The 23,979-nt window shown below is 36.5% G+C and overlaps 1 protein-coding gene across 1 annotated transcript in view; it reads left to right on the top strand.

Moving 5' to 3' along the window:
• The window catches only part of PRKCA (protein kinase C alpha), a 502,485-nt gene that overhangs the window by 317,798 nt on the left and 160,708 nt on the right, over positions 1-23,979 (top strand). Inside the window, exon 4 of the mRNA XM_021000935.2 lies at positions 21,831-21,942. Coding sequence (XP_020856594.1) covers positions 21,831-21,942 — 112 coding nt within the window. The remainder of the gene's footprint in view (positions 1-21,830; positions 21,943-23,979) is intronic.

Below are 23,979 nucleotides of genomic sequence, written 5' to 3'. Positions count from 1 at the left end.
CCCTGCCCTCAAGGAGCTCACATTCTAATGGGGAAAGAAAATTTGAAAACAACTGTGTACAAACAAGCTATATAAAAGGTAAATTATAGATAGATGTTAGAGATGCCACAGGCAATACTGTTCACGAGAATATACCTGGATAAATAATATTCAGTGGGATGGTTTGTAATGAAAAAATTTTCTCTAAATCTATACAATGTATAGTTATTATTTTTTTAAGCTTTGGGCATCTACCAGTTTCATGGTTTTCTGATAAAGATTAGAAGCAAACAAGTAATAAAAGACTGTAGTGTTGAGACATGGCTTATGCTTCACAATAAAATGATTTTTGACTCCAGGGATTTTATGTTTTGGAAAACGTTTAAGATCCACACGGCATAATATGCTGTACACATACCTGGATTCAACAAGGCTTAGCTCGGAACCAGATAACTTTTGCTCAGCACCAGTGAAGACTAAAATGAGAATGCTTTGCTATAATCCCTGTCTTAATTTGCAGAATGTAGAGATCTGAGTTCCAAGCCTGGGGTTCATGATCATTGAAAAAAATTCATACATACACACACACACACACACATTTTATATATATATATATATATATATATATATATATATATATATATACATATACATACACACACACATATGTATGTATAACTATTTCAATATAATTGATTTCCTTTGTAATCCCAAGCATCTTATTTTGTGCATTTTCATACATTATTCTGAGAAAGAGTCCAGAGGATTCATCAAAATACCAAAGGGGTTCATCATGTACACAAAAGGTTAAAAACTCCTGGTAATAGATTTTTTTAAAGCCTTATTAGTACCTTTTGCTTTTACAGTGCAGTCAGTTTCTGATATACTCCCTCCCTACCAGTGTCCTTTGTTTCTTTGTAGAAACAAAAAACAAAAAGTTATGCCAAAGCAACTTATACTTCTTTTGTGTCTAGCAATGTATGAAACATTCTGTGCCCCAGGGTCCCCCTATCTCACAGATGAAAGGAAAGAGATGCATTTTCTTATGTTTTTAAGGGGGCATAAATAGCTATTATATTATAATTGCTTTTGTTTTATTGATATTTGTTTTGATATTGCTATAATCATAGAGGAGCTGTACTAAGAGTCAGGAATACCTGAGTTACTAATGTCTGTCTTACTAATCACATGACCCTGGACAAATTACTTAATCTATCTCATCCTCAGTTTCCTGATCTGTAAAATGGGGACAATAGTAACACCTACTTCAAAGGTTTGTTGGTGAAGACAACATAAAATAACATGTACGGTACTTTGCAAACCTTAAAGCTTTAGATAAATACTATCTGTCATTTTATGTTGTTTTCTTCCTTCTCCTTTCTCAGTTCTCTATCAGTTCATAATAGTCTTTCCATTGTTTTTTGTGAATTCCTCATACCGATGTGTTTTTTTTAAGTGACTTGCCTGGGGTCACACAGCTAGTAAGTGTGAAGTGTTTGGTCTGAGTGCAGATTTGAACTCAGGTCCTCCTGACTTCAGGGCCGGTGCTCTATCCACTGCGCCACCAAGCTGCCCCCGATGTTTCTTATAGTATAACATTGCACTACATTCTTACATAGTTCTTTTATCTATTCACCATTTGATTTGCAACTACTTTATTTTTACTTCTTTTCTACCACAAAAAGTATTGCTATAAATATTTTAGGATATGTTGGACCTTTCTGTTTTTGACCTTCAGACTTTCTTTTTACAACTTAAAATAAATCTTATTGTTATCTCTTTATATCACTTAAATTTCTCCTGGTATCCCCCCTCCAAGTCCTACAAAAGCATTTTTTTAAGGAAATACAAAGGGTAAGAAGAGGAAAATCAACAAAACTGACATGTGTGTGTGTGTTTTTTTATTCCCTAGTGCCCCAGCACTGTTGGAAAGAGGTCAGGAACCCCATGTTCCTGACTAATTCTATAAATTCATGATGGCATATGTATTTTTAAAATATCTGAAAATATATGCAGTGGTCTACTAATGACCTCCGACCTCTGTAAGACTGGGATATGGCATCTTCTCCTATCTCTTCTTTTGGAGCCATGCACTTATAAACTTATACTAACTTCATTATGAAATTACTGAGTGGACTAAGAGGAGTGTAATGGAACCAGGCCAACTGCATCTGCTTCTAGGCATCACAGTCTGCTCCTTAGCAGCTTAGAAAATAAAGCCTAACCTGCAGACAAACAAAGCTTAACCTTTGATTTTCAAAATAACTCTGAGGGTAAAGGAACTGGAGCTTCACATATCAAAGGCAAACAAGTGTCTGAACAGCCGATATCCAAGATCTATCAGTAAACCAGTGGCCCCAGTGTTATGGAAGAAGGATCTGGTAGAAGTAAAGAGAAAATACAGACCTCTCCTTTTCCACATCCCAGCCCCTTTAATATGTATGTGCAGACTGAACCAAACCAATCAGTGACTTTTCTATTTCAACCAACTACGTCGGCTGTGTAAAGGTTTGGAAAGCCTTTATGAGTACCGTATGTAAATAATGGCTCTTGCATCTGTGCTGGTAAAAAGGCAGACATACAAGGCTGTCTGACCCCTTTTTTGTTGAATGTGTTGCTCTTCCCTTGACACATTCATGATTTCTCTTGGCCCCTCCCTTCTGTGGGAATGGTTTCCTTTCAAACCAGGTTATAGTTAATGAAGGCTGCCTGCCTCGTTGTCAGACACTTAGCTTCCTGGGCTTTTCCTAACTCATTTTGATGCCCAGAGATATCCCAATCAGTGTCTATTCTGGGAAAGTGTTAAAACCAATTAATAGTTTTCTCTGTCTTTTGACTCTGAGCCCCTAGCTAGAATTTTGTCTATGGCAGATATAATCGTTTAAACTCCTTTCCTGGGTTATTCTGAATCCCTGCTCTCATTCTGGATTCACACAATAATATGCTCAGTTTAACAACTCTTTAAATTGACATTTGCTGGATTAAGAAAATGAAATAAAATTTTAAACTCAGAAGGGAGGGTAAGCATCATGTTCAAAAGGAGATACTAATAATTTTTGAAGTAGTATTCAACCTCTCGAGACACAGAAGGAAAAGGGATAGGAAATGGGGGTCACTAGCCTTGTTTTCCATCTAGAGAAGACTCTTGCATCACATCTGTCCTGTATATTAGTTGTATGTGCTTTGTCCATGCCATCCTGGCACTAGGAGTCTCAACCATGGCACCATCCCATCTGCTGTTTATGGAGACAATTCTTTTGGTTCTGTTTTTCTGGTTCCTCCTATTCTTTGTGCTTCTTCCTTGAGCAAGTCAAGCCACCTTTCCTAGGAAGGTTCTGTTACCTTTCCGAAAGGCACCATAAATCCTGTAGATTAAATCACTTGCCTTTGCTACTGTCTAGAAAAGTTTGATACAATAGGATCTTACAGTTAGAGTTCAGAGGCTCTAAAGCCTTAGGATCAGGAAAAGGTCTGGAGAGTTGAAATTACCTGTTAAAGATCACACAGAAGTAAGTAGAAGTGGAAGAGCCAGGATTTGAACTTGGCTGGGAGATGCAGTGTATCTATGTGAATTTTTTTTTCTACCGATTATACTGCCTTCCCAGGGAGTAATAGGGGAAGCTAGCATTAAGATTTTATGGCAGTACTTGAAAGAATTGGTTCCAACTAAGCAGAACTTGTATTTTCCTCCTGGGAGGAGGAAATGTTGTGTTTTAGGATAACACTGTTGAATGACTGGCAATTTCACATCAGCTGTTTTCCCCATGGGAAGTTTTATAAAATACCCATTAAGCCTTGGGCATATTTGTCATTAGAGGAGCATAGTGTACTTAACAAATTATTAGCATTATCTGTATCCAAGAAATAGAAGACTTCATCCATTCTTCAATGGCACAGAGCAAATAGTTAGCAAAGCTGGGAGTTGGTGCACAGAATTCTGAAACTTCAGCACAGTATCTTCTAAGTTCTCTACTTAAGAATCTCAGGGTAAAAACCTATTAAACAGATATTTTTATGAAGTTGGTTATTATCCTCTTTGGTCACCTTTGAGTAAAATGCTTTATGTTTTTTCTTGCTTTTCTCCTTGTCAATCCAATGATGAGGTCATAAAGAGAGTTAGAGATAATTTGTTTTGTCATGGGAATTATGATGTCACAAATGACGTGGTTGTTACTTCAATGTAGAATGAAGCATCTCAGAAAACTGATTTCTTCTAACTTTTTTCTATGTCAGTGTAATTGTGTAGTATTCATTTAAATGGCTGTAACTGGGACACACATAACACAGTTTCATAAACAAGTCTGCCTAACAGTAAGCAGCAACAGAGGGATGATGCAATCTTCAAATAACAAGCCTCCCTTATTCAACCATGTCTCCATATTATTTTAATAGAAAATAGTAGAATTATCCATTTTACTTCTTCCCAAATCAGTGAAAAACATGATGAAACAGAATCAAACCACAAAGCTAATGCACTCACAAATGCCTTTGGTAGAAATGGCTGTCTTCTTGAGAATATATAAAATTCGCTTTTTTCTTCAGGGAATCCCAGGACTGCAACATTCCAAAAGAGGGAAATGGAAAAAATGTGCACATGTAATTCATTCTGAAATTCTTGGATTGTCAAAATTCTTATTCTCCCTCTAGTCCTTTTACTAGGTCTTTTCTGCCCTATGTTTATCATAGCAATAACACTGACAGAGCTCCAGGGATTGAGATAATTATCTAGACAGATAAGACTAAAACCTGTATTCCTTGTTGAGTGAAATAAGATGAGATTGACACAGATGGTTGGTGGGAATGGAGGTAGGAGAAGCCTTAGGAAATTTAAAATTGTTACCAGGATAGTGACCACCTAAATTAACTTTCATCAAATCTGTTACCTTCTGAATAAAGTCTGTATTCCTTTGTCCAGCATTTTAAGGCTTCTAAGATTTGGCCACGCCTACAGTTCTGGTTTTATTTGTCCTTAGTGAAATAGGTTACTAGCTGTTCTCTTATCTCTCCAATACTGCCTGAGAAGTCACCTTATACCTTTTCTCCCTGTTATTATCCCACATCCCTGGAGTGCCCTGTCCTCCAAGTGCCATCTATTTAGTCTCTATCCTTTTTCCAAGGTCATCCTCAAATGATAACTCCCTCTTTGATTTGTTTTCTTTGATCCTACCACCAGGTAATGAGCCTTCCTTCCTAAGAACTCCTGTAGCACTTCAGCTAGACATCTCTTTTCACATTCTACTTCTTATTAGAATTATTTATGGACATACCTGTCATAGTAGACTGTAAATTCTGTAATGGTAGGAACTATTATAGCTTATTATTCTTTATAGACATTCAGTAAATATGGCCAACTGATTTCCTCTTCTATCTTCATTGGAAATCAATAAATATTTCGATTATTGAAGGCCAACCAATTATTTTCCATATCAAATACTATCATAGCCTGCCTATGCTATCAGTTCAACAAGGAAGTATTGAAAACATTCATTCTACCTGAAGCCTTGACTTTCTTAATTACGTATTCCATAGTGTGGAAGGGGAAATAAATCCATCTTGCATTTAACAAAATAGCCTTCAGGAATGGAATTTGCTTTCTACCACATAATCTGAAAATAGCTCTGAAGTTTCATGGTCAGACTTTTCCCTCTGGTAATAGCATAAAAATGAGCTTTTATCCATTAATCGGGGCACTTTTAGCTCCAGTCTCTTTCATTAAGTCAATTTTGATCTGTGCTATTCCTTCTAAGAACCATTAACCTTTTACAAGCTACCTGTGCAACTATATTATCATATTGGTAACCAAGACTCATTGTTGAGGTAATTGTTGCTCTAGAAGGGAGGCTTTCTTGGATTAATCCTTGGATTAGTAAAACTTAAAAGTTTTAGAGTTGGAAAAGATCTTAAGAGGCCATATAGTCCATACTCCCCTGCCCCAGACAAACTGAGTAACTGAGTATGGGATTCAGAACTAAACAGTTTCTCGTTTTGAGGAATGCATGAAACAACATTTCCTATGATTCCCTTTAAGCTTTATACTTTAGAGAGAATCATAGCCCTCTTTAGACATTTTCATTCTAAGTTGATCAAAACCAAGGTTTTATTCAGTGAAGTACAAAAAAAAATCGTATGTTTTTTCTTCAGGGACCTTTAGTTTTTGTTCTCCCCCCTCGCCCCTGCCCCCCGCACATTTTCTGTTAAGCAGGTAATATACTCTGAGTATATTTTTTTTTATACAACTTAGAATTTTTCAGCTTACACCCATCCCTGTCTTAGCTAATGAACTTTCAAGCAGGAAAGCCCTTTGCTCTTTACAGGAGGAAGTGTCCCGTTTTTAAGCTGTCTTCCTTTGAAAAACATTCAGGTGTGTGTTGCAGGTGTTATCTGGCTATAGAAGAAACAGTGAGTAAGCAAGTACGTCAGTGAAGAAAGTGTATCCTTATCATCAAACATTTATTGATCACCAATAAGATGGACTTCTTAGAATAAAAGATGAATGAGCTGTGAAGTATGTGCTTGCATTAGTACTTTTTTTTGGAGAACTCACCAAAAGCACAGATGATGAATTGAAAACTCTTAGCCTGTATGTAAGCTTCAACTCCGACCACTTAAACCCTACTTGAAGAAATATTTATGTGATCTTAAAATGACTGGAGGGCAATAATCCTCACAAGGTATTTGATTACATTAAAACTTAGGAGGAATTTGCAATTAACTGGCTTTACTATTCCGCCCCCCATAATTATCAGTCCAAGAAACAACATACAAAAAGGCATCCATTGGTTATTAAGAATCTATTTATATCATTCCAGCTTTTCTTGCCACATGTATTAACGGACATGTGTTTTTAAAAAGTTGTAATCAATGTAACTTTTAGATTTTATTTTTTTGTATTCATATTTCCATGTATCATTATAGTTTAGGAGTTTACTATGGGGATAGTGATATAATACTGCATCATATTTATAGATGTTGTGTTATAGGTGGTTCTGAATTGTTGATTGGTTTCCACATTTTTTGCTATAATGAATAGCACTTTTATCAAGCCATCAACAAGTATTTATTAAGCACCTACTATGTACTGGGGATACAAATACAAAATTGAAACAGTCCCTGCCTTCAATGAGCTTGTAGTCTATTATAGAAGATATGTACTTATATATGTATATACAGAAGAAATAGAAGATAAATACAATGTAAATGTTACCTTTCATTGTTAAAGGGATCGTGAAAGACTTCACGTAGTGCTTGAGCTGACTCTTTAAGGAGTGAGGTATTCTGTGAGGTGAGGGTGAGGAGGGAAAGCATTATAGGCATGAAATGGCTAATATAAAGGTGCAGCGTGGAAAATGAATAGTGAATTGTAGAGTACTTGAAGGACAGTAACTTATAATGATACTGAAACATAGGTTGGAGGCCAGTTGTGAAGGACCTTAAAAACAAAACATGAGTTTATATTTTATCCTAGAGCTATTAGGAAGATACTGGAGTTCATTGAGTATGGAAATGACATGGTTAGACTTGTGCTTAAGGAAATCACTGAGGCAGCTATGATAAAGATCGTTTGGAGTAGGGGGTGATTTGAGACAGGAAAACTAGGAAGCTACTGCATTAATCTTGGTAAGCGGTGATGAGAGCCTGAACTAAGGCAGTTACTCTGTGAGCAGTGAGAAGGGAAAAGATGTGGGAAATGCTGTAGAAATTGAGATGACAAGATTTTGCAACTGATTGGATATGTAAGTTATGGAGAATGAGGAGTTGAGTATAATGCCATAATTTTGAGTGATTGGAAGGATGCTAGTATCCTTGAGAAAAATAGGGAAGTTCAGAAATGAAATGGGTTTTTCAGAAAAGAATGAGTTCTGGGGAAAGGCTAAACAAATTGTGGTACATGAATGTAATGGAATATTACCGTGCCATAAGAAATGATGAATGTGATGAAGCATGGAAAGATTTACTTGCACTGATGCCGTGAAGTAGGCAGAGCCAAAAAAACAACAACAACCAAATAGCATGTACAGTGACTATATTGATGTCAATGGAAAGAACAATACACATAAAAAACCCAAAGTGAATGTTGTAAGCATGGCTCAAAAGAAAAGATATGAAATGAGACTCCTACCTCACCCCTTTGCAGAAGAGTGAGATCCACAAGTGTTTTACATTGAATATTTTTTCAAACTTTTATGATGTATTCATCACTTAGGCTGATTTTTTAAAAATATTATTCGTGAGATGGAATAGCTTTGTGAGCCAGGAAGGGGAGGAACACTGAAGGAAATCATAGTGATATTTTTAAAAAAAGACGTCAATAATAGCTTATTTTCAAAGATAAGAGTTCTGTTTTGGACATGTTGAGTTTAAAATGTGTATCTAATTGGATATGTCCAATAGGAAATTGGTGATGGGGTTGGATAAGTATGTCTGGGAATCATCTGCAAAGAAATGATAATTAAATCAATAAACACTGATAAATCATCAAATGAAAGTATATGTAGAGAGGAAAGAAAACCTCCACAGAGCCTTGGGGTGCACACTCACTTAGGCAGTGTGATATAGGTGATGAACCAGCAAAGCAGGCTGAGAAGAATCAGTCAGCCAGGTAGGAGGACAATGACAAGAAGCTAATGTCACCAAGTACAAAGAAGAGAGTATCTAGTGGGAAAAAGTTGTCCCCAGTATTAAATGTCGCTGCAGCAACACCATATGAGAGGTCAAAATTGATGACAGTGGGGGTGGGGCAGAGAAAGGCCATTAGGCTTTATCAATGAAGGGATCATTGGTAACTTTGGAAAGAAGAGTTTCATCTTTGGACCCAGAATGTAAAAGGCTAAGAGGTAAATGAGAGGAGAGGTAGTATAGATAATGAGTAGAGACAGCTTTTTTCAGGGAGTTTCACTATGAAAGGAGGAAAAGATATAGGGCAATAACTTGGGGTGATGATGGTGTATAGTGAAGGTTTTTGGAGGGTGTGGTAAACTTGGGTGTGTTTGTAGGCAGCAGATAGAGAACCAAATAGAAAAAGAGAGATTAAAATTAGAGAGGAGGGTTGGGATGATTGAGGGAGTAAGCTGGAAAAATGAGAGGTTCAAGTGCACATGTGGATGAGTTGGCCTGTGTAAGCAAAGTCATTATCAGACCAGTAAAGGGGAAGAAGATGGAGGATGATATCAAAGGATTTTGAGATGAAAAGGAGAAAACATCTTTATATAAGTATTTTTTTTTCCTTTAGGAGTATGTGCTTAGGGTATATTCTCCAAAGTGAAATAACTGTTGTTACATGTTGTCAGATTGATCTACTTGAAAATTGAACTGATGATACAGGTTGCCACCAGCATAACTATATCAATTTCATAAAATTATGCGACTTTCTATTTCAATTGATGTAATCATTATGTATGTTATTTGCTTACTTCAGTTCATATAAGCCCTTCTCATGCTTCTCTTTACTCACATTAGCCAAATATGATTGAGCAGATAGCTATAAAGATGACAATAGTTCCTAACAATAAGACCTGTCTAAAAGTGGAATGGGTTATGTCAAGAAGTAGTAGGTTCCTCCTTGCAAGTTTTCAAGCAGAGACTGATGACCAGTTGTGGAGATTCCTTTCATGTACGGGTTGGACTATCGATGACCATTGAGGTACCTTCAAATTCTGTGATTCAAACAAGGGTGGTATCATGCTATCAAATCGCTTCATCTGAGGAAAACTAGGTACCATTAAGCAGAGTTTTCCAACAAGAGAGGTCTGGGAAACAAGACCAGGATCCTGGAACCAAGAAGTCCACACAGAGAAATCACTGACAGCAAGAAACAGGAAGTAGGAGCTATCATAACTTGAATGCCTAGAGCTCTGTGGTCTGTGGAAGTATTCTTAAGTAAATGTATTTCTCAAAGTTGGTGATATGGCGTCTTGCTGGGGCACAGGATTATGCAACCCATTTCTGGCAGGGCTGATCTAAAGCTGGCTTTCAGTATGAAGACAGCTCATTTAGGTTGGTTCCCTTTCTTGTCAGTTCGTCCTTCATTGTGAATCTACAAGCCATTCAACAAATTGGTCTGAGTTGTTTTTGTTTTTGTTTTTCAATAGCACCTACTTCCTGGAGTTGTTGTGAGGATCAACAAAGTGCCTGATACATAGCAGGCGCTTTTTAATGTTCGCTATTATTATTGTTATTATTATTGCAGCTTCCTAATGCCAAATTAAGTGCTGACTCACTGTCTAAATTCATTGCAGTAGTTCAGAACTGACCCCCTACTCCCTTCTTAAGGTCCCAAATTAATGTTAGTATTGACTTGGATTGAATTCCCAAAGACTTCCAAAACAAATCCCCCGAATTATCTGGCAAGCTGATCTCTTATTTTTATCATTGTTGTCATCCCTTGTAGAGCAAGCCTGATAAGGCAGGGAATTTTGGCCTAATGAGTAGGGAATTTGTAGGGAGGCACAGAGCAAGAAAAGTTTGATCTGAGCCAGACAACTCTTGATTGACCCTAAAATCTTTCTGGGAATGAGAACCAGCTGGCCCAGAGCTCTGAAGCATGTTCCAACTACTGTCAGAATTAGTTCCTTTCTCCCTGGATGGGGGCCAGAAATACAGGCTGGCAGCTTCCATTAGTACTACAGCTGAGCTTTGAGCTCTGCACTTCAATATGGCAAAGCTTGCAGAGAGGGTCATCATTCTTTTAGGAAGTGTCTGGTGAGGGGAGTCTTTCATAGCATACAAGATTTTGACTGGTTGCTATGGAATCAGCTGAAAGAGCAATGACCACTCAGGTTAGGGAGATGTAATGCTGGCTGGGCCATACCAAAAAGATTGGTCTAGAAAAGAAACAGGGTCTGGGATGGGGGCAGTTCAGAAAAAGGAGATAGAGAAAATGAGAGTAGGAAACGAGAATCAAGGAGTCAACATAGCAACAGCGTCATAAAGGCTGAAGACACTCCATCTCTTGGCTTCAGGCATTTTCACTGGCTGTCCACCATGTCCTCCTTATCTTCACTTCCTGGCTTCCTTTACTTCCTTTCAATCTCAGCTAAAATTCTACTTTCTACAGAAAGTCTTTCTCAGTCCTCCTTAATTCTAGGGACTTGCATCTGTTGGTTATTTCATATTTAACACACACACACACACACACACACACACACACACACACACATATATGGCTTGTTTGTAGTTGTTTACATGTTGTTTCCCCTTTAGATTGTGTTCTCCTTGAGAGAAGAGACTTTTGTCCCTGTCTTTGTGACTTTCTTTGTATCCTTATTGATTATTACAGTAGCTGGCACATAGTATGTACTTAATGAATGTTTATTGACTAATTATGGATGGATGCATGATAGGAAAACAATATGCAGCTGCTATCATTTGGGGAAGATTACATGGAACGCCAAGGCATGTGTGATTTACAGACCATTTTTATGCATCTGTATTGTCCCCACCTACCTGTACTTTGATTGATCTTCTGACTTATGAAAACCTGTTTCCTCACATCCCTGCCAACGTCTGGCTTTATGAATATTTAAATTTGATTTTGCTAGTTTAGTAAACATATTCCCCAACAGTATTGTGCTTCAGCATGGATATAATGGTAGCTTTAAGTTGTTTTAATTGTTTAATTGTTAGCAAGGAGGTATATTACTTAAAGGATTTTAGAGTTGGGCAAAGCTTATCTACTTATCTACTGAGAAAATTCGCCATGAAAGGGAAAGTAGATTATCTAGATCTATTTCCTAATGGTCTGTTCTACTTCTTTGACTAGTGGAATGTGTGTATTAACTTTAGATGTTCATATCAATTTTCATTTATTTTGTATAATCAGCCACTGGAAAGGTTTTAAAGACACGCCTTCTTGTTGTTCACATGCTACATTTAGAGAGTCTTGATGGATTGTTAAACTAAAGCAACTCTCAGAGATTAATTACAGAATTTTAGTGGGCTGCAATCTGTAGCGGAGGAAAGAGCACCCTCGCCAATAAAATTTTAACTTCTTGTAGTAAACTTTTATCAGTTATATTAGTCAATATTTCCCCCATTTTGTTGTGTTCCTTTTGGTATTTCTTTGATATATTTTATTCTACAAATCTTTTAAAAGTTTTTATATATTTAAACCATTTTTGTACATTCAAATATACTATTTTCATGTTCTCGCCAAGAGACTTTTTTAAAATTAAAAAAGTGCTAGTTTAATAAAATTAAACTTCAAAAGTACAGTGGTTCAACATAGATATAATGGCATCTTTAAGTCATCTTCATATGCATGGATTTAATTGTTAGGTGAAACATTTACACACAGAGTTTGTGTATAAGCCTCTATTTCTTTAATAGTCAATAATTTTTCTCCTGCCCACTGGTGAGATGGATATTCTATTCCATTTTTACATCAATATTTGAAGGATCAGTAATTTTATCATTATGAATGTTCCATCCATTAATACAGATTGTAACCGCTCCATACTTCAGTAGGCACTCAATCATCTTAAGTTTCTGTGGCAGAAAAAAAAATGACTGTTCCTGGGAAGCCAACCTTCTAGTGAAGCATACCTTTGAATTTAGCTAGGTTGCGCCAATCCAGTCTGTTTTTAAAAAATAAAATTAGAATTCTGATATAGTCTAATTCCACTTTTAGAAAGTATGGGGAGTGGGGGAGGTAGGAAAAGGGTGTGGGGAGAATGAGAGATTTATTATGTGAAAGATTTATTTATTGTGTGGAAGCCCTTGAAATAAGTGATAGGGATACTAATAAAAGCAAACAAGACAGTATTTACTCTCAAGAAATTTGTATTCTAATGGCAGAAGATAGTTCATAAAGGGAAGCTACACAGTTGAGGGAGAGATGAAGAGGAGGCATAATCAGCAAGGAGGTGAGTGAGCAGGTATAAGAAAAAGTCTGATAAGTGAGTCTAGGTGTGAGTGAGATGAAGCATGACCTGGGCCCTTTGTGACATCATGGTCCAGGCAGGGGAGTCCTCAGGAAAGACATTTTTCTAGGCCATGCAGGCAGGATAGTAAAAAATATATAAATTGCAATATGCAATAATTAGGTACACAATATATTGTAATAAGTGACCTTAATAATCTAGTGTATTTGATAAACCCAAAGATACAAGCTTTTGGACAAGAATTCACTATTTGACAAAAATTAGTGGAAAAAAAGGAAAGCAGTCTGGCATAAACTAGGCACAGACCAACATTATCACTGTATAACAAGATAATGTCAAAATGGATGCTTGATGTAGACATGAAAGGTAATATCATAGGCAAATTAGGGAAGCAGGGAAAGACATTATCTGTCAGATCTATGGATGGGGGAAGATATTATAACTAAACAAGAGATAGAGAAGATCACAAGTAGTAAAATGGGTGATTTCTGATTAAGTTTAAAAGGTTTTATATGAGGAAAACAAATTCTGTCAACTTACAAGGAAAGCAGGAAAAATATTTATGACTGCTCTTTTTGTGGTGGCAAAGCAATGGAAATTGAGAGGATGTCCATCCATTGTGTAATTGTTGAACAAATTGCCATATATGGTTTTAATGGAATACTGTTCTGTTATAAGAAATAATGAAAGGGATGGGTTCAGAAAACCCTGGGAAGACTTACATGAACTCATGCAGAAGGAAGTGAGGAGAACCAGGAAAGCATTTTACACAGTAATAGCAATATTATAACAATGATCAGCTGTGAAAGATTTAGCCACTCATGATCCAAGGTAGTTCCAAAGGACTCATGATGAAGAATGCTATCCACCTCCAGAGAGAAAACTGATGAAATCTGAGTGCACATTGAAGCATATTTTTTTCCACTTTCTTTATTTTTCTTGACTTTTTTTTTGCAACATGGCTAATATGGAAATTAATTTTGCATGCCTCATGTGCAATAGGTGTCATATTGCTTGCTTTCTCAATGTGTGGGGATGGGCTGGAGGAAAAGAGGATTTGAAACTCAAAATTTAAAAAAAGAATGTTACAAAATTGTGCCATATTTTCTCATCAAAAAAAAAAAGTAAATCACAAGTCCAATGACTATCCTTGTCTCATATGGTTTATAAAAGATTCTTTATTTCTGATTTTCTGAATTTAAAGTTATTTATGACCTAACATGTAATCAGTTTTTCTAAAAATGTTATTTGAGTCTAAAAAATGGTTATACTTCCTAAGATTGCTGTTAATTATCAGAGTGCAACCTAACAAATCTGTTTTTTTAACATTGTGTTCTTATCTATAATCTCCTTCTTGTTCATATTTGTTAGATTTTTCATGTTCAAAATATGACTGTTAAAGCCTCCTGTAATTTTTTTTAAAGTAAAGAAGGTGGGTAAACTGCATAAATTTAAACACTGCAGGGCAATAGGATGTTACCTCAAAACAACTGGAAGTAAGGTATATATTGAAAACAAAAACAGATAAAAGTTATACATAATTAGGAGTAAATTATATAAAGAATAGCATTCTTAGGAATGGGAGAAAAACTCTTTCAAAAAATTCTTAATATTGTGTCTCTCTGCTTGCTTACATGTCTCAGCTTAAACTGAACTGATCAAAAACCATATTTCAACTTTAAATATTTCAAAAGAATGTGAGTGTGGATATTTCTTCCCCTGACATAGATCATAACCCATTCATAAGTTTTTTTGTGTTGTCGAGGCTGAAAATACATACAAATAATTATGAATTAATATAGGTCAGAATTTAGAGCTTTCAATGCAGAATTAAAGTTCTCATTTGGCAGATTAGAAAAAAATTGAACCTATAATGGAGAGTATCCCTATAGGGCCCAAAGAAAGAGATTTGAAATACAAAAATATTTGATGTGGAGACACATGTACAGAATAGAAGCAAAAGTCAGCATTATTAAAAGAACACTTGAATTCTATGTAAGCCAACACAATCTGCCTCATAGATGAATGAGCAGAGACAAATTAAGTATCATAGGTCTTCCAGAAGAACATGGCAAGTAAAAATCTTGAATATCATAGTGGATGAAATAACACCTAAAAACTGCTTAGAACTTCTGAAAACTGACCAAAAAGAAGTGCATACTTTTGACAACCACATGAAAGATTGTTCCTAATTACTAATAATGATAGAAATTAAAATCAAAACAACTTCAAAGTTTTGCCTCATAGTCATCAGAGTGGTAAAGAGAACAACAAGTGTGAACAGATAATGTTGGAGAGGTTGCTGGAAGACATGCACACTAATACATTATTGGTGGATCTGTGAATTGGTCCAATTCTTCCAGAAAAGGAAAGGAAGTAGAAAAACAAATAAAAATAAAAAGGAAAGGTAATGAAGAAGCATTTATTAAGTACCTACAATGTGCCAGGTTCCATGAGCACTTTACACCCATTGTGCCTCACAACCACCTTGGAAGGTAGGTGTTATTATTATTTCTTATATATTTTACGGTTGAGAAAACTGAAGCAGGCAGAAGTCAAATGACTTTCTTTTGGTGACGCAGCTAATAGATGTCTCTTGTTGGATTTTGACTCAGGTCTTCCTGATTCTAGGCCCTGCTTCCCAACCACTGGGACACTTAGCTGCTAAATTACTCTGGAAATAATTTTGGAATTTTGCTAAGAAATGACTAAAATATCCATACTCTTTGATCTGAAGATTCCATTGCTAGGGATGTACCTCAAGTGTCCTACACACACACGCCCTTAAAATTGCTGAACAGCACTTTTTTTGGTGGTAGATAACACACATCCATCCAATAGGGAAATGGCTAAACAAATTTGGGTCTTTCAGTCTAATGAAGTGTTACTATACCTTGATAAATGGTATATATGAAGAATTCAGAAAAGCCTAGAAAGACACATGCATTGATACAAAGTGAATTATGGAGAACCAGTAAAACAATACACATGACATCTATAAAAATGTAAATGGGAAGAACAACACAACAGTAAGCAAAACTGATCAAGCTTGGTCCTGAAAAAGAAATGATAAAATGCATGTTCCTCCCATCTTTTCAGAAATTGGGTCCTATGAGTCAGGAGCACTACATATATCCTTAGACTTGGTTATGTGCTGTTTAGTTTTGCAGAACTGCTTTTTTCTCTCCACATTTTTCTTCTTTATTACAAGAGTCATTACTCTTTGCGTGCAGAAGTTCTTAACCTTTTTTTGTGTCATGGACCCACATGGAGTCCAGTGAAATCTCTAGACACCTTCTCAGAGTAATATTTTTAATAGAATTATGAAATTGTATTTAAAAGATTTTATTATATTATTAAATTAATATAAATATGTTTTATAAAGTTTATTTATAAAATAAAGCATAGGTTCATAAAAGAAACCAGTTCTACTAAAATATAATTATCAAAATATACTTTTTAAAGTTCATAGACCCCAGATTAAGAACCCCTAGGGTAAGGGGAGCATGTGATATAGATTTAGAAATGAAGGTAAAAACAAAAGACATCAATAGCAATTTTTTTTAAAGAAAATTGTTCGTGTATTGAACAACTTGGGTTTTGATGGCAAAAGATTACTCCAGATGGTGCAGAGTTTACTTGAGGGTGAGAGTTTTATTTGGCAGTCAAAGTTTCAGAATTTATTTCTAAGGGAATTTGACAGATTGACAGCCCTGGAAGGCTCCCCACAGAATGTGGAGATCAGGAACACAGAGAATATCATAAATAATTTGCCCAATTTCTTACCAGCCCCTCACCAATCCTGCCACTTAACAATCCCTAAATTTCCTTAGCCCCATGTACCCATCCAAGGTAGGAGTCATTATTCCCATCATTTCCAGTGAGATGGGAAATGATAGGCCTTTTTTTGCCAGGATGTTAATTGAGTTTATTCTTTAGAACATGAAAGCATCCCGTTGAAGGCATTGCCTTCTATTTGGGTCAAGAGAATTGGAGATTGTTATTTCTGGAGAGGCTCGAGGTTGAGAAGGGCTCCAGGGCTGGACTCTGGACTCTGATCCAGAATTTTACACAGTATAGAGTTGATTGCTTTTCTTTTTTTCCTTATAGCCCTAAAACCTTTACAACCTACAGGAACTGAATTACTTGGACAAGTGAGGCTTTCCTCGATGCTCATGGGAGCACCATGGGTGCTCGTGAAAAATGAAGCAACTTGCCTGACCACAGCTTGGGACAATGTTCCATATGTCGACACTGATGAAGATTTCCTGGGCTAGTATGGAAGATGTCTGGAGCTGCTTACAACCTTTATGCTTCTAATTAATTGCAAGGATTACAGATGGATATTATTTTTAATATGGTTTCCTACCAGCTGTTTATGTCTTGCTTCTAGAGAGTTGTTTGCTGTTTTGCCATGACATTTCCCCAGTATACTGTGAATAGATCTTTTGTGTTGCCAGCACAGTGCTAAGGAGAAATCGCTCTACCCTCGAAGTATTTAACGGTATATTTGACAACTGGGTCTTTTTGGAAGGTGAAGTGCAGAGAATAATAATGGCCTGTCCTTTGAAATTTTGCCTAATAGTGCAGTAAACTGGAAATAAAAATCTGCTTGGCTTCTTTTTAAGGTAGCACAAGTGTGTGCCACAGCTTTCCTATGAAAATAAGTAATCTCATTAGGAAAGTGTTAATTCTCTCAAGCCCCAAGGTGATATTCAGAAGGTATTCTAATAAGGCACCCAAGGAATCTAACTTATTAGGTATAGGAGGTCACACATTTGTCCAAGTCGGTTTTGTTGTGAAATGAGTGTTCTTATAAGGTGCTAAGTTTTTGTTTGTGAGTAGTAACAAAAGTGACCCAACAATATTCTAGTACTTACATAATCCACAATCTCTTTGCCATCCAGCTATTGCAACTTTTTTGTAGCATCTCATACTACAGGCTGTCCCAAAAGTCTTAATGCATCTAAATTGCACTAAGACTTTGGAAACCCTCTGTTGAGTGTGATTCTTGGAGACTTTTTGGAACACTCTTCCTGTGGCTTCCCATAAATCTTGCATAAAACTCCCATCAATTGGCCTGAAGACTTTGCTTTGGTTCATTTGCATTTCATGGGTAAGCAATGTAGCATGAAGCCTGTTTGTGTCTTACCTTCTACACTTACTACATGACCAGCCCACCTATTTTTTCCAGACATACATATATTTAGTGATATCTGATATGTGACTTCATGTCCATATAACATTCAAATATGCATGCACTTAGAGAATAAGTAGTCTCCCTAACTTCTTTCATTCTCTTTGTTTTTCAGGTGTGAGTCTATGTGCACAGTTAGACCAGTCTTTTTAAATGATGATATCTGGGTCAATATAAGCCATGAAATTATGCATTCTCTATATACTCCAAGTATACAGGGTGTTCCAAAAGTCTTAGATCAGTATTAAGCTATTTAAAGTGGTTAAAATTCCACTAAGCACTGAGACTTTGGAGCTACCTTTTATAAATAGCATGTTTAAAATGCCTTATAATGATTTAAAGAAGAATTCTTGGGGATGTTTAAATGAGAATGCTATTTTAACTGTCATTGTCAGTGAATCAGAGGATCATAAGAGGTAGGGCAAGAAGTTGTAACTTATTCAAGGTCACACAGGTAGTGAGCTGCCAAGCTAGAATTTGAACTAAGTTCTTCTGACTCTAAATCCACTGTGTTTTTTTTCCCATTATACCACACTGCCTGCCTCTTTGATATTACTGTCTCTGTTAAAAAATTGGGACTTCATTTATTTGAAGGAAATTAGACTTTATCTAGGCTGGGATATGTATCCAAGCTAAAATATAGAGTATGTGATCTGACTTGAGTCTAATCTCCCACGAATTCCAAAATCCTTCATACAGTATTCCTTACAGATGATCATGTATTCTCTATACCTCCTCAGAGGGATCTAATGACCTAACAAGGCAATTGGTGTCTTTTAGGCAAAGTTTTAGTTGCCTGTTATTCAGGAGAGACTAAATATGCCCACTTTCTCTCTGAATGAATGAATGAGCATTGATGGAACACTTACTATATCCAAAGCACTGGGGTCACAAATTGCAAAGTATGACAGTTTCTGTCCTCGAGGAGCTCACTTTCTAATGGTGGAGATAACACATGCAGAAAGTTTCAGGTGAAAGGTGGAATGGTCCCATAGTTCTCATAGGATGGAGCAGTAAAGCACACGGAGAGAGAATGAATGAATGAATGAATAAATGAATAAATGAATGAATGAATGAATGAATGAATGAATAGAAGGTGATTTCAGAGAAGAGAAGGCAGAAGCAGCTGGGGGGAGGGTAAATATCAGGAAAGGCTATGTGTAGGAGATGTCACCTGAGCTGAGCTTTGAAGGAAGCTGAAGATCCCAGTAGGTAGAAGTGAGGAGGGATGGAAAGTACAAATGCATGGACATGGGAGGAGGGATGTCTATTATAGTGGTCTAAAGTAGAAGTGATGAGGGCCTGAAGAAGGGTGGTGGGTATGTGAATCTAGAGAATAGGGTGGATGTTGTGGAGGTGGAATCAATAAGTCTTAGCAGCTGGTTGAATGTTGGGGATGGAGATAGACTGCAAACCTGAGTGACTGGAACAATGGTGGTACCCTCATCATAAATGGTGAAGTTTGGAAAGGAGTGATTTTGGAGGCGGGGGGGAAGAGTGAGTTCTGATTTGGATGTGTTCAGTTTCAGATGCCTACAGAACATCTATTTAGAAATGTCCAATAAACAGTTGGTAATGCAGAACTATAGCTCAGGGGAGAGAGAGAGTAGGACTATATAGAAAGAACTAAGAGTCAGTCATTTATGTAGAGAAGATAATTAAATCCATGGGAGCTGAATAGAGCAACATTAGAGTAAATATGGAAGTCCAGGACACAGCATTAGGAAATACTAGAGCTGGAAAGATGTACATTGACAGTGAATCAGCAAAGAAAACTGCATAGTGACAAAGAGGTAGGAGAACCAAGAGAGGACAGTGTCCAAAACAGTACCCCCCCACACACACACAACCAAAGGGAAAGAATGAAAAAGGTTTTCAACAATTTTATAGTCTTCTGAGAGAATAAGAATGCTGAGGACTGGGAAAAGGCTAATATGTTTGACAATGTTTGAATCTTTAGTTTCTTTGGAAAGACCCATTTCAGTTGAGTGATAATGTGGAAAGCCAGATGGCAAAGAGTGGAGAAATAAGTGAGAGAAGTAGAACTCACAAGCATAGATAGCTTTTCCTTGGAGTTTGGCAGTAAAAGAGAGGAGAGATATAGAATAGTGGCCCAAGGATCAACGGTCCAATATGTTAGTTAGTTAGTTTTAAGGATGAGGGGGACAAGCATGTTTGAAGACAACAAGGAAGGAGTCAGCAAATAGAGAGATTAAGATTAGAAGTGGGCATCATTGTAAAGGGAATCAATTGGGGAAGATGAGAGGGAGTAGAATAAAAAGGGAAAGTAGAGGGCTTAACCTTGGCGCGAAGTCTCTTCAGAGACTAATGTAAAGAGATATAGAATAAAGGATAATGTCAGTGGTGTTATGAGAAATAAAGGAGGGGAAGGGAGAGATCATGGTACAGGTTTATTGTATTCATTTTCTTAATAATGTATTAGGCAATGTGCCCTGCTTAGAGCAGCGGTTTTTAACCTGAGGTCCATGTATAGGTTTCTGGATGTCCATAAACTTGGATGGGAAAAAAAAAATTCCAATTTTATTTTCCCTAATCTCTGAGTGAAATTTAACATTTCCTCCAGTTATGAATGTAGGCAAAAAACATTGTTCTGAGAAGAGATCGGTAGGTTTCATCACACTCTGAAAAGGTGGGGCATGATACTCACAAAAGCAAAAAATTAAGAATCCTTGGCTTATTGGGTGAAGAAGGGGGTGGGATAAGAGGATTGAGGAAAGAAGAAAAGGTTTGTGACAGGAATATGATAAAGACTCAGTTGAGGGGGGAGGGGAGTAAATGGATTTCCTTGTGCCATTGCAGGCCCAATTGAGACAAAATAATACAAATATGTTATGGATCCACTCAACATATTATGAGACTTCCTGTAGTACCATTTAGCAGCATGTGATTGGGAGCAGAGGAGTCAGATTGTGGGACTGTGTCACATATCCACACTCATAGTTGACAAAGGTCTTTGATTTCATTTTCTTCTGATTTTTTAAAAAATGGTGTGACCTTTAATATTCACTTAACACACCCATTCAAGGCTTGTGGTTTTGACTTTTCATTGTCTTTCACCTCAAGCATCCAATCAGTTTCCTGGTCTTCTTAAGACTACTCCCACAGCATCTTCTATACCCTTTTTACATTTCAGGTCTTCTCATAGGTCACTACTCTTTTGTAACCCTTTCTCACCTTTCTCCTAGATTATTGCAGTATCTTCCTAATTGGTCTTTGTGCCTTAAATCTCTCTCGTTTTCCATTGATCATGCACACATATGTCAGTGATAACTCTAAAGCACACATCTGAGTCTGCCACTGTTTTTTAAAAATCTATGTTGCTGGAGAGAATTTCTTTATTGGTTAAATCACAGTTTCAGACCAAACAAACAAATGCATAAGTTAATGACTAAATAAATGCCATATTGGATGAGTTACAGGAAAATACATGGTGAGGCAGACTGTGGACTGTGGATGCAATATTATATTCATTTGCTTGAATAGGTCAATTGTTATGGATAGACACAATGGAATAAGCATATAAGGAAAGGGAGGAATACAATAGAGGAGTTTAATAAATAGCACAATGAAATCAGAAAAATGGAGCTTGACACAATATTATTCTGAAGGAGAAAAAAATATTTATGTGATAAATACTTTAGCTGTTTATGGTTCTGCTGTGAAGGTAGCAGATGGTTCAGTTATCGTGTTTAACAGAGAAAAAAGTATAATGACTTCATTAAATTCGATGGTACCTGTGTTTCTTCCCTCATTAGGACCCCAGAAGTAAGCACAAGTTTAAAATCCACACATATGGAAGCCCTACATTTTGTGATCACTGTGGCTCACTGCTCTATGGACTTCTACATCAAGGGATGAAATGTGACAGTAAGTTTTCCATTCATGTCAATTATATTAGTCTATTAGATAATGAAGTCATAAAATAATGAATTGTTCCTATTTTAAGAGGAATTACTTCCCTTGCAGGTTGCAAAAGGTCCCCTAGGAGTATTGAGTTATGAAGATCATATTTATTAAGTAATTAGGATGTGCAGTGGGACAGCCAGGTAGTACAGTGGATAGAGCACTGGGCTTGGAATCAGGAAGATTCATCTTCATGAGTTCAAGTATGACCTCACACTTAGCTGTATGACCCTGGGCAAGTCATTTCACCCTGTTTGCCTCAGTTCCTCGTCTGTAAAATGAGCTGGAGAAGGAAATGGCAAACTACTCTAGTATCTTTGCCAAGAAAACCCCAAATGGGATCACAGAGTTAGACATGATTGAAACAACCCAACAACAACAGTAGAATGTGCAGTGGACAATACTAGTCAATAAGGGCTTTTAAAAAGAAAATAGGAGCTTATTGTATTTTGATACCAAACTTAGTGTGAACACCTGACAGGCTTTTACCCACTGCTGCTCAGAACTCCTGAGCTGAAGTGATCTGTCAGTCTCAGCCTTCCCCATAGTAGGATTACAAGTGCGCACTTTTTATTTATTTATTTATTCCTAACTTTTTATGTTTTTCTGCTGGCTCAAACCACTTGGAACATGCCAGAAACAATTAGTAAATGCACAAAGTTAAAAATATATACTCTGTTGAGATACAGATGCAGATATATGTTCTCTGAGGTAAAGAGGGTCCTTTGCATTTTACTTATAAGGCTGAGCTTTTTTCCTGTGTATTTAAAGTTGAACTTTTTTATATGACACCATTAATATAGAGAGTGAGCTCAGTCATAAACCTAACTGAAAAGGGCAGAATCTCTGGTGCTTTGAATTTCAGAAATTATTAAATTAATTCATTAATTATGAGCCAAACATATTCCCTTTTATATATATGAAGATGGTTCTCTTTAATTTTTTTAGCCAAATAACAGAACTTGGTCAGATAGCTTGATGTGTTCTTTTTTAAGTAAATCAAAATCATTTGTGACCTCAGGAATATGGGTAGTCCTTCTACCAACATAGATCCCATTCCCTTTGTGTCTTTGTAGATAAGTGCATTAGTTGTTAAGCCCTCCCCCTGCACCCTCCCCACCCCACCCCACTGCCAAATACATCCTCTAGTGGTCAGCTTTCTAATAATGAATCTCTCAAAGCTTAGCTGAACTAGTCATCAGATGATGGTCAATCATCAAATCTATACTGAAAGATTTTTCCATTATACTTTGGTGGTACCACCCTTTAAAACTTAGTGTCTCCTCCAAAACTTGATGAGTTATTTGAGTAAGCCTCATAGAAGAGTTTTAAAGTTGGCTGCTCATATAGAGTAAACTTTTCATTATGTGTATAACCAGACATTTTATAACTTTAGATTCCACATTTATTTTCAGTTGAATTCTCCAAATAGTTATTACTAGGACTGCAAAGATGAAAAATGCAATAGTCTTTGTACTCAAGGAACTTACAGTCTATGAGGAAGAAAACTGCATGCACATACACAAATATATATGATACAAGGTGGAATGCAGTAGGGGCAGATTAGAGTCTCAGAAGAAAAGAAAAAGTATGCTTAAAAAATTCAAGGAGGATGAAATCATTTTCACCTAGAATGTATTTTGGAAATTTTCATAGTGATGGTACCCTCTGATCCCCTTAAAGGAAAAGAAAGAATTTTATCTGGTGAAGATGGGAGTAGGAGTGTGTTATAGTAGTAGCTTGTACAAATGCACAGAGGAGGGAAAGTACATGATTGTATAAAATTAGATAACAGTAGTTCTTTTTAGTAGGAACATAAAAGGTACATTACCTGATGGAGAATAATATGAAATAAGACTGTAAAAGTAAGTTTGAACTAGATTGTGAAGGACCTGAAATGCTGAATTAAGAATTTTTCAATGATAGAATTAAGGTGGAATTCCTTAGCAGTGAATAGTTTCCTTTTAAATAATTTGAATACCATTTACTTAGAGACACATA

The sequence above is a fragment of the Phascolarctos cinereus genome, unplaced genomic scaffold, assembly GCF_003287225.1.
Source record: "Phascolarctos cinereus isolate Bilbo 61053 unplaced genomic scaffold, phaCin_HiC Scaffold_5;HRSCAF=322, whole genome shotgun sequence".
In the NCBI taxonomy this organism is placed as follows: Eukaryota; Metazoa; Chordata; class Mammalia; order Diprotodontia; family Phascolarctidae; genus Phascolarctos; species Phascolarctos cinereus.
Note: the sequence above shows the minus strand (reverse complement) of the source record. Positions and strands in the feature narration are given on the sequence as shown.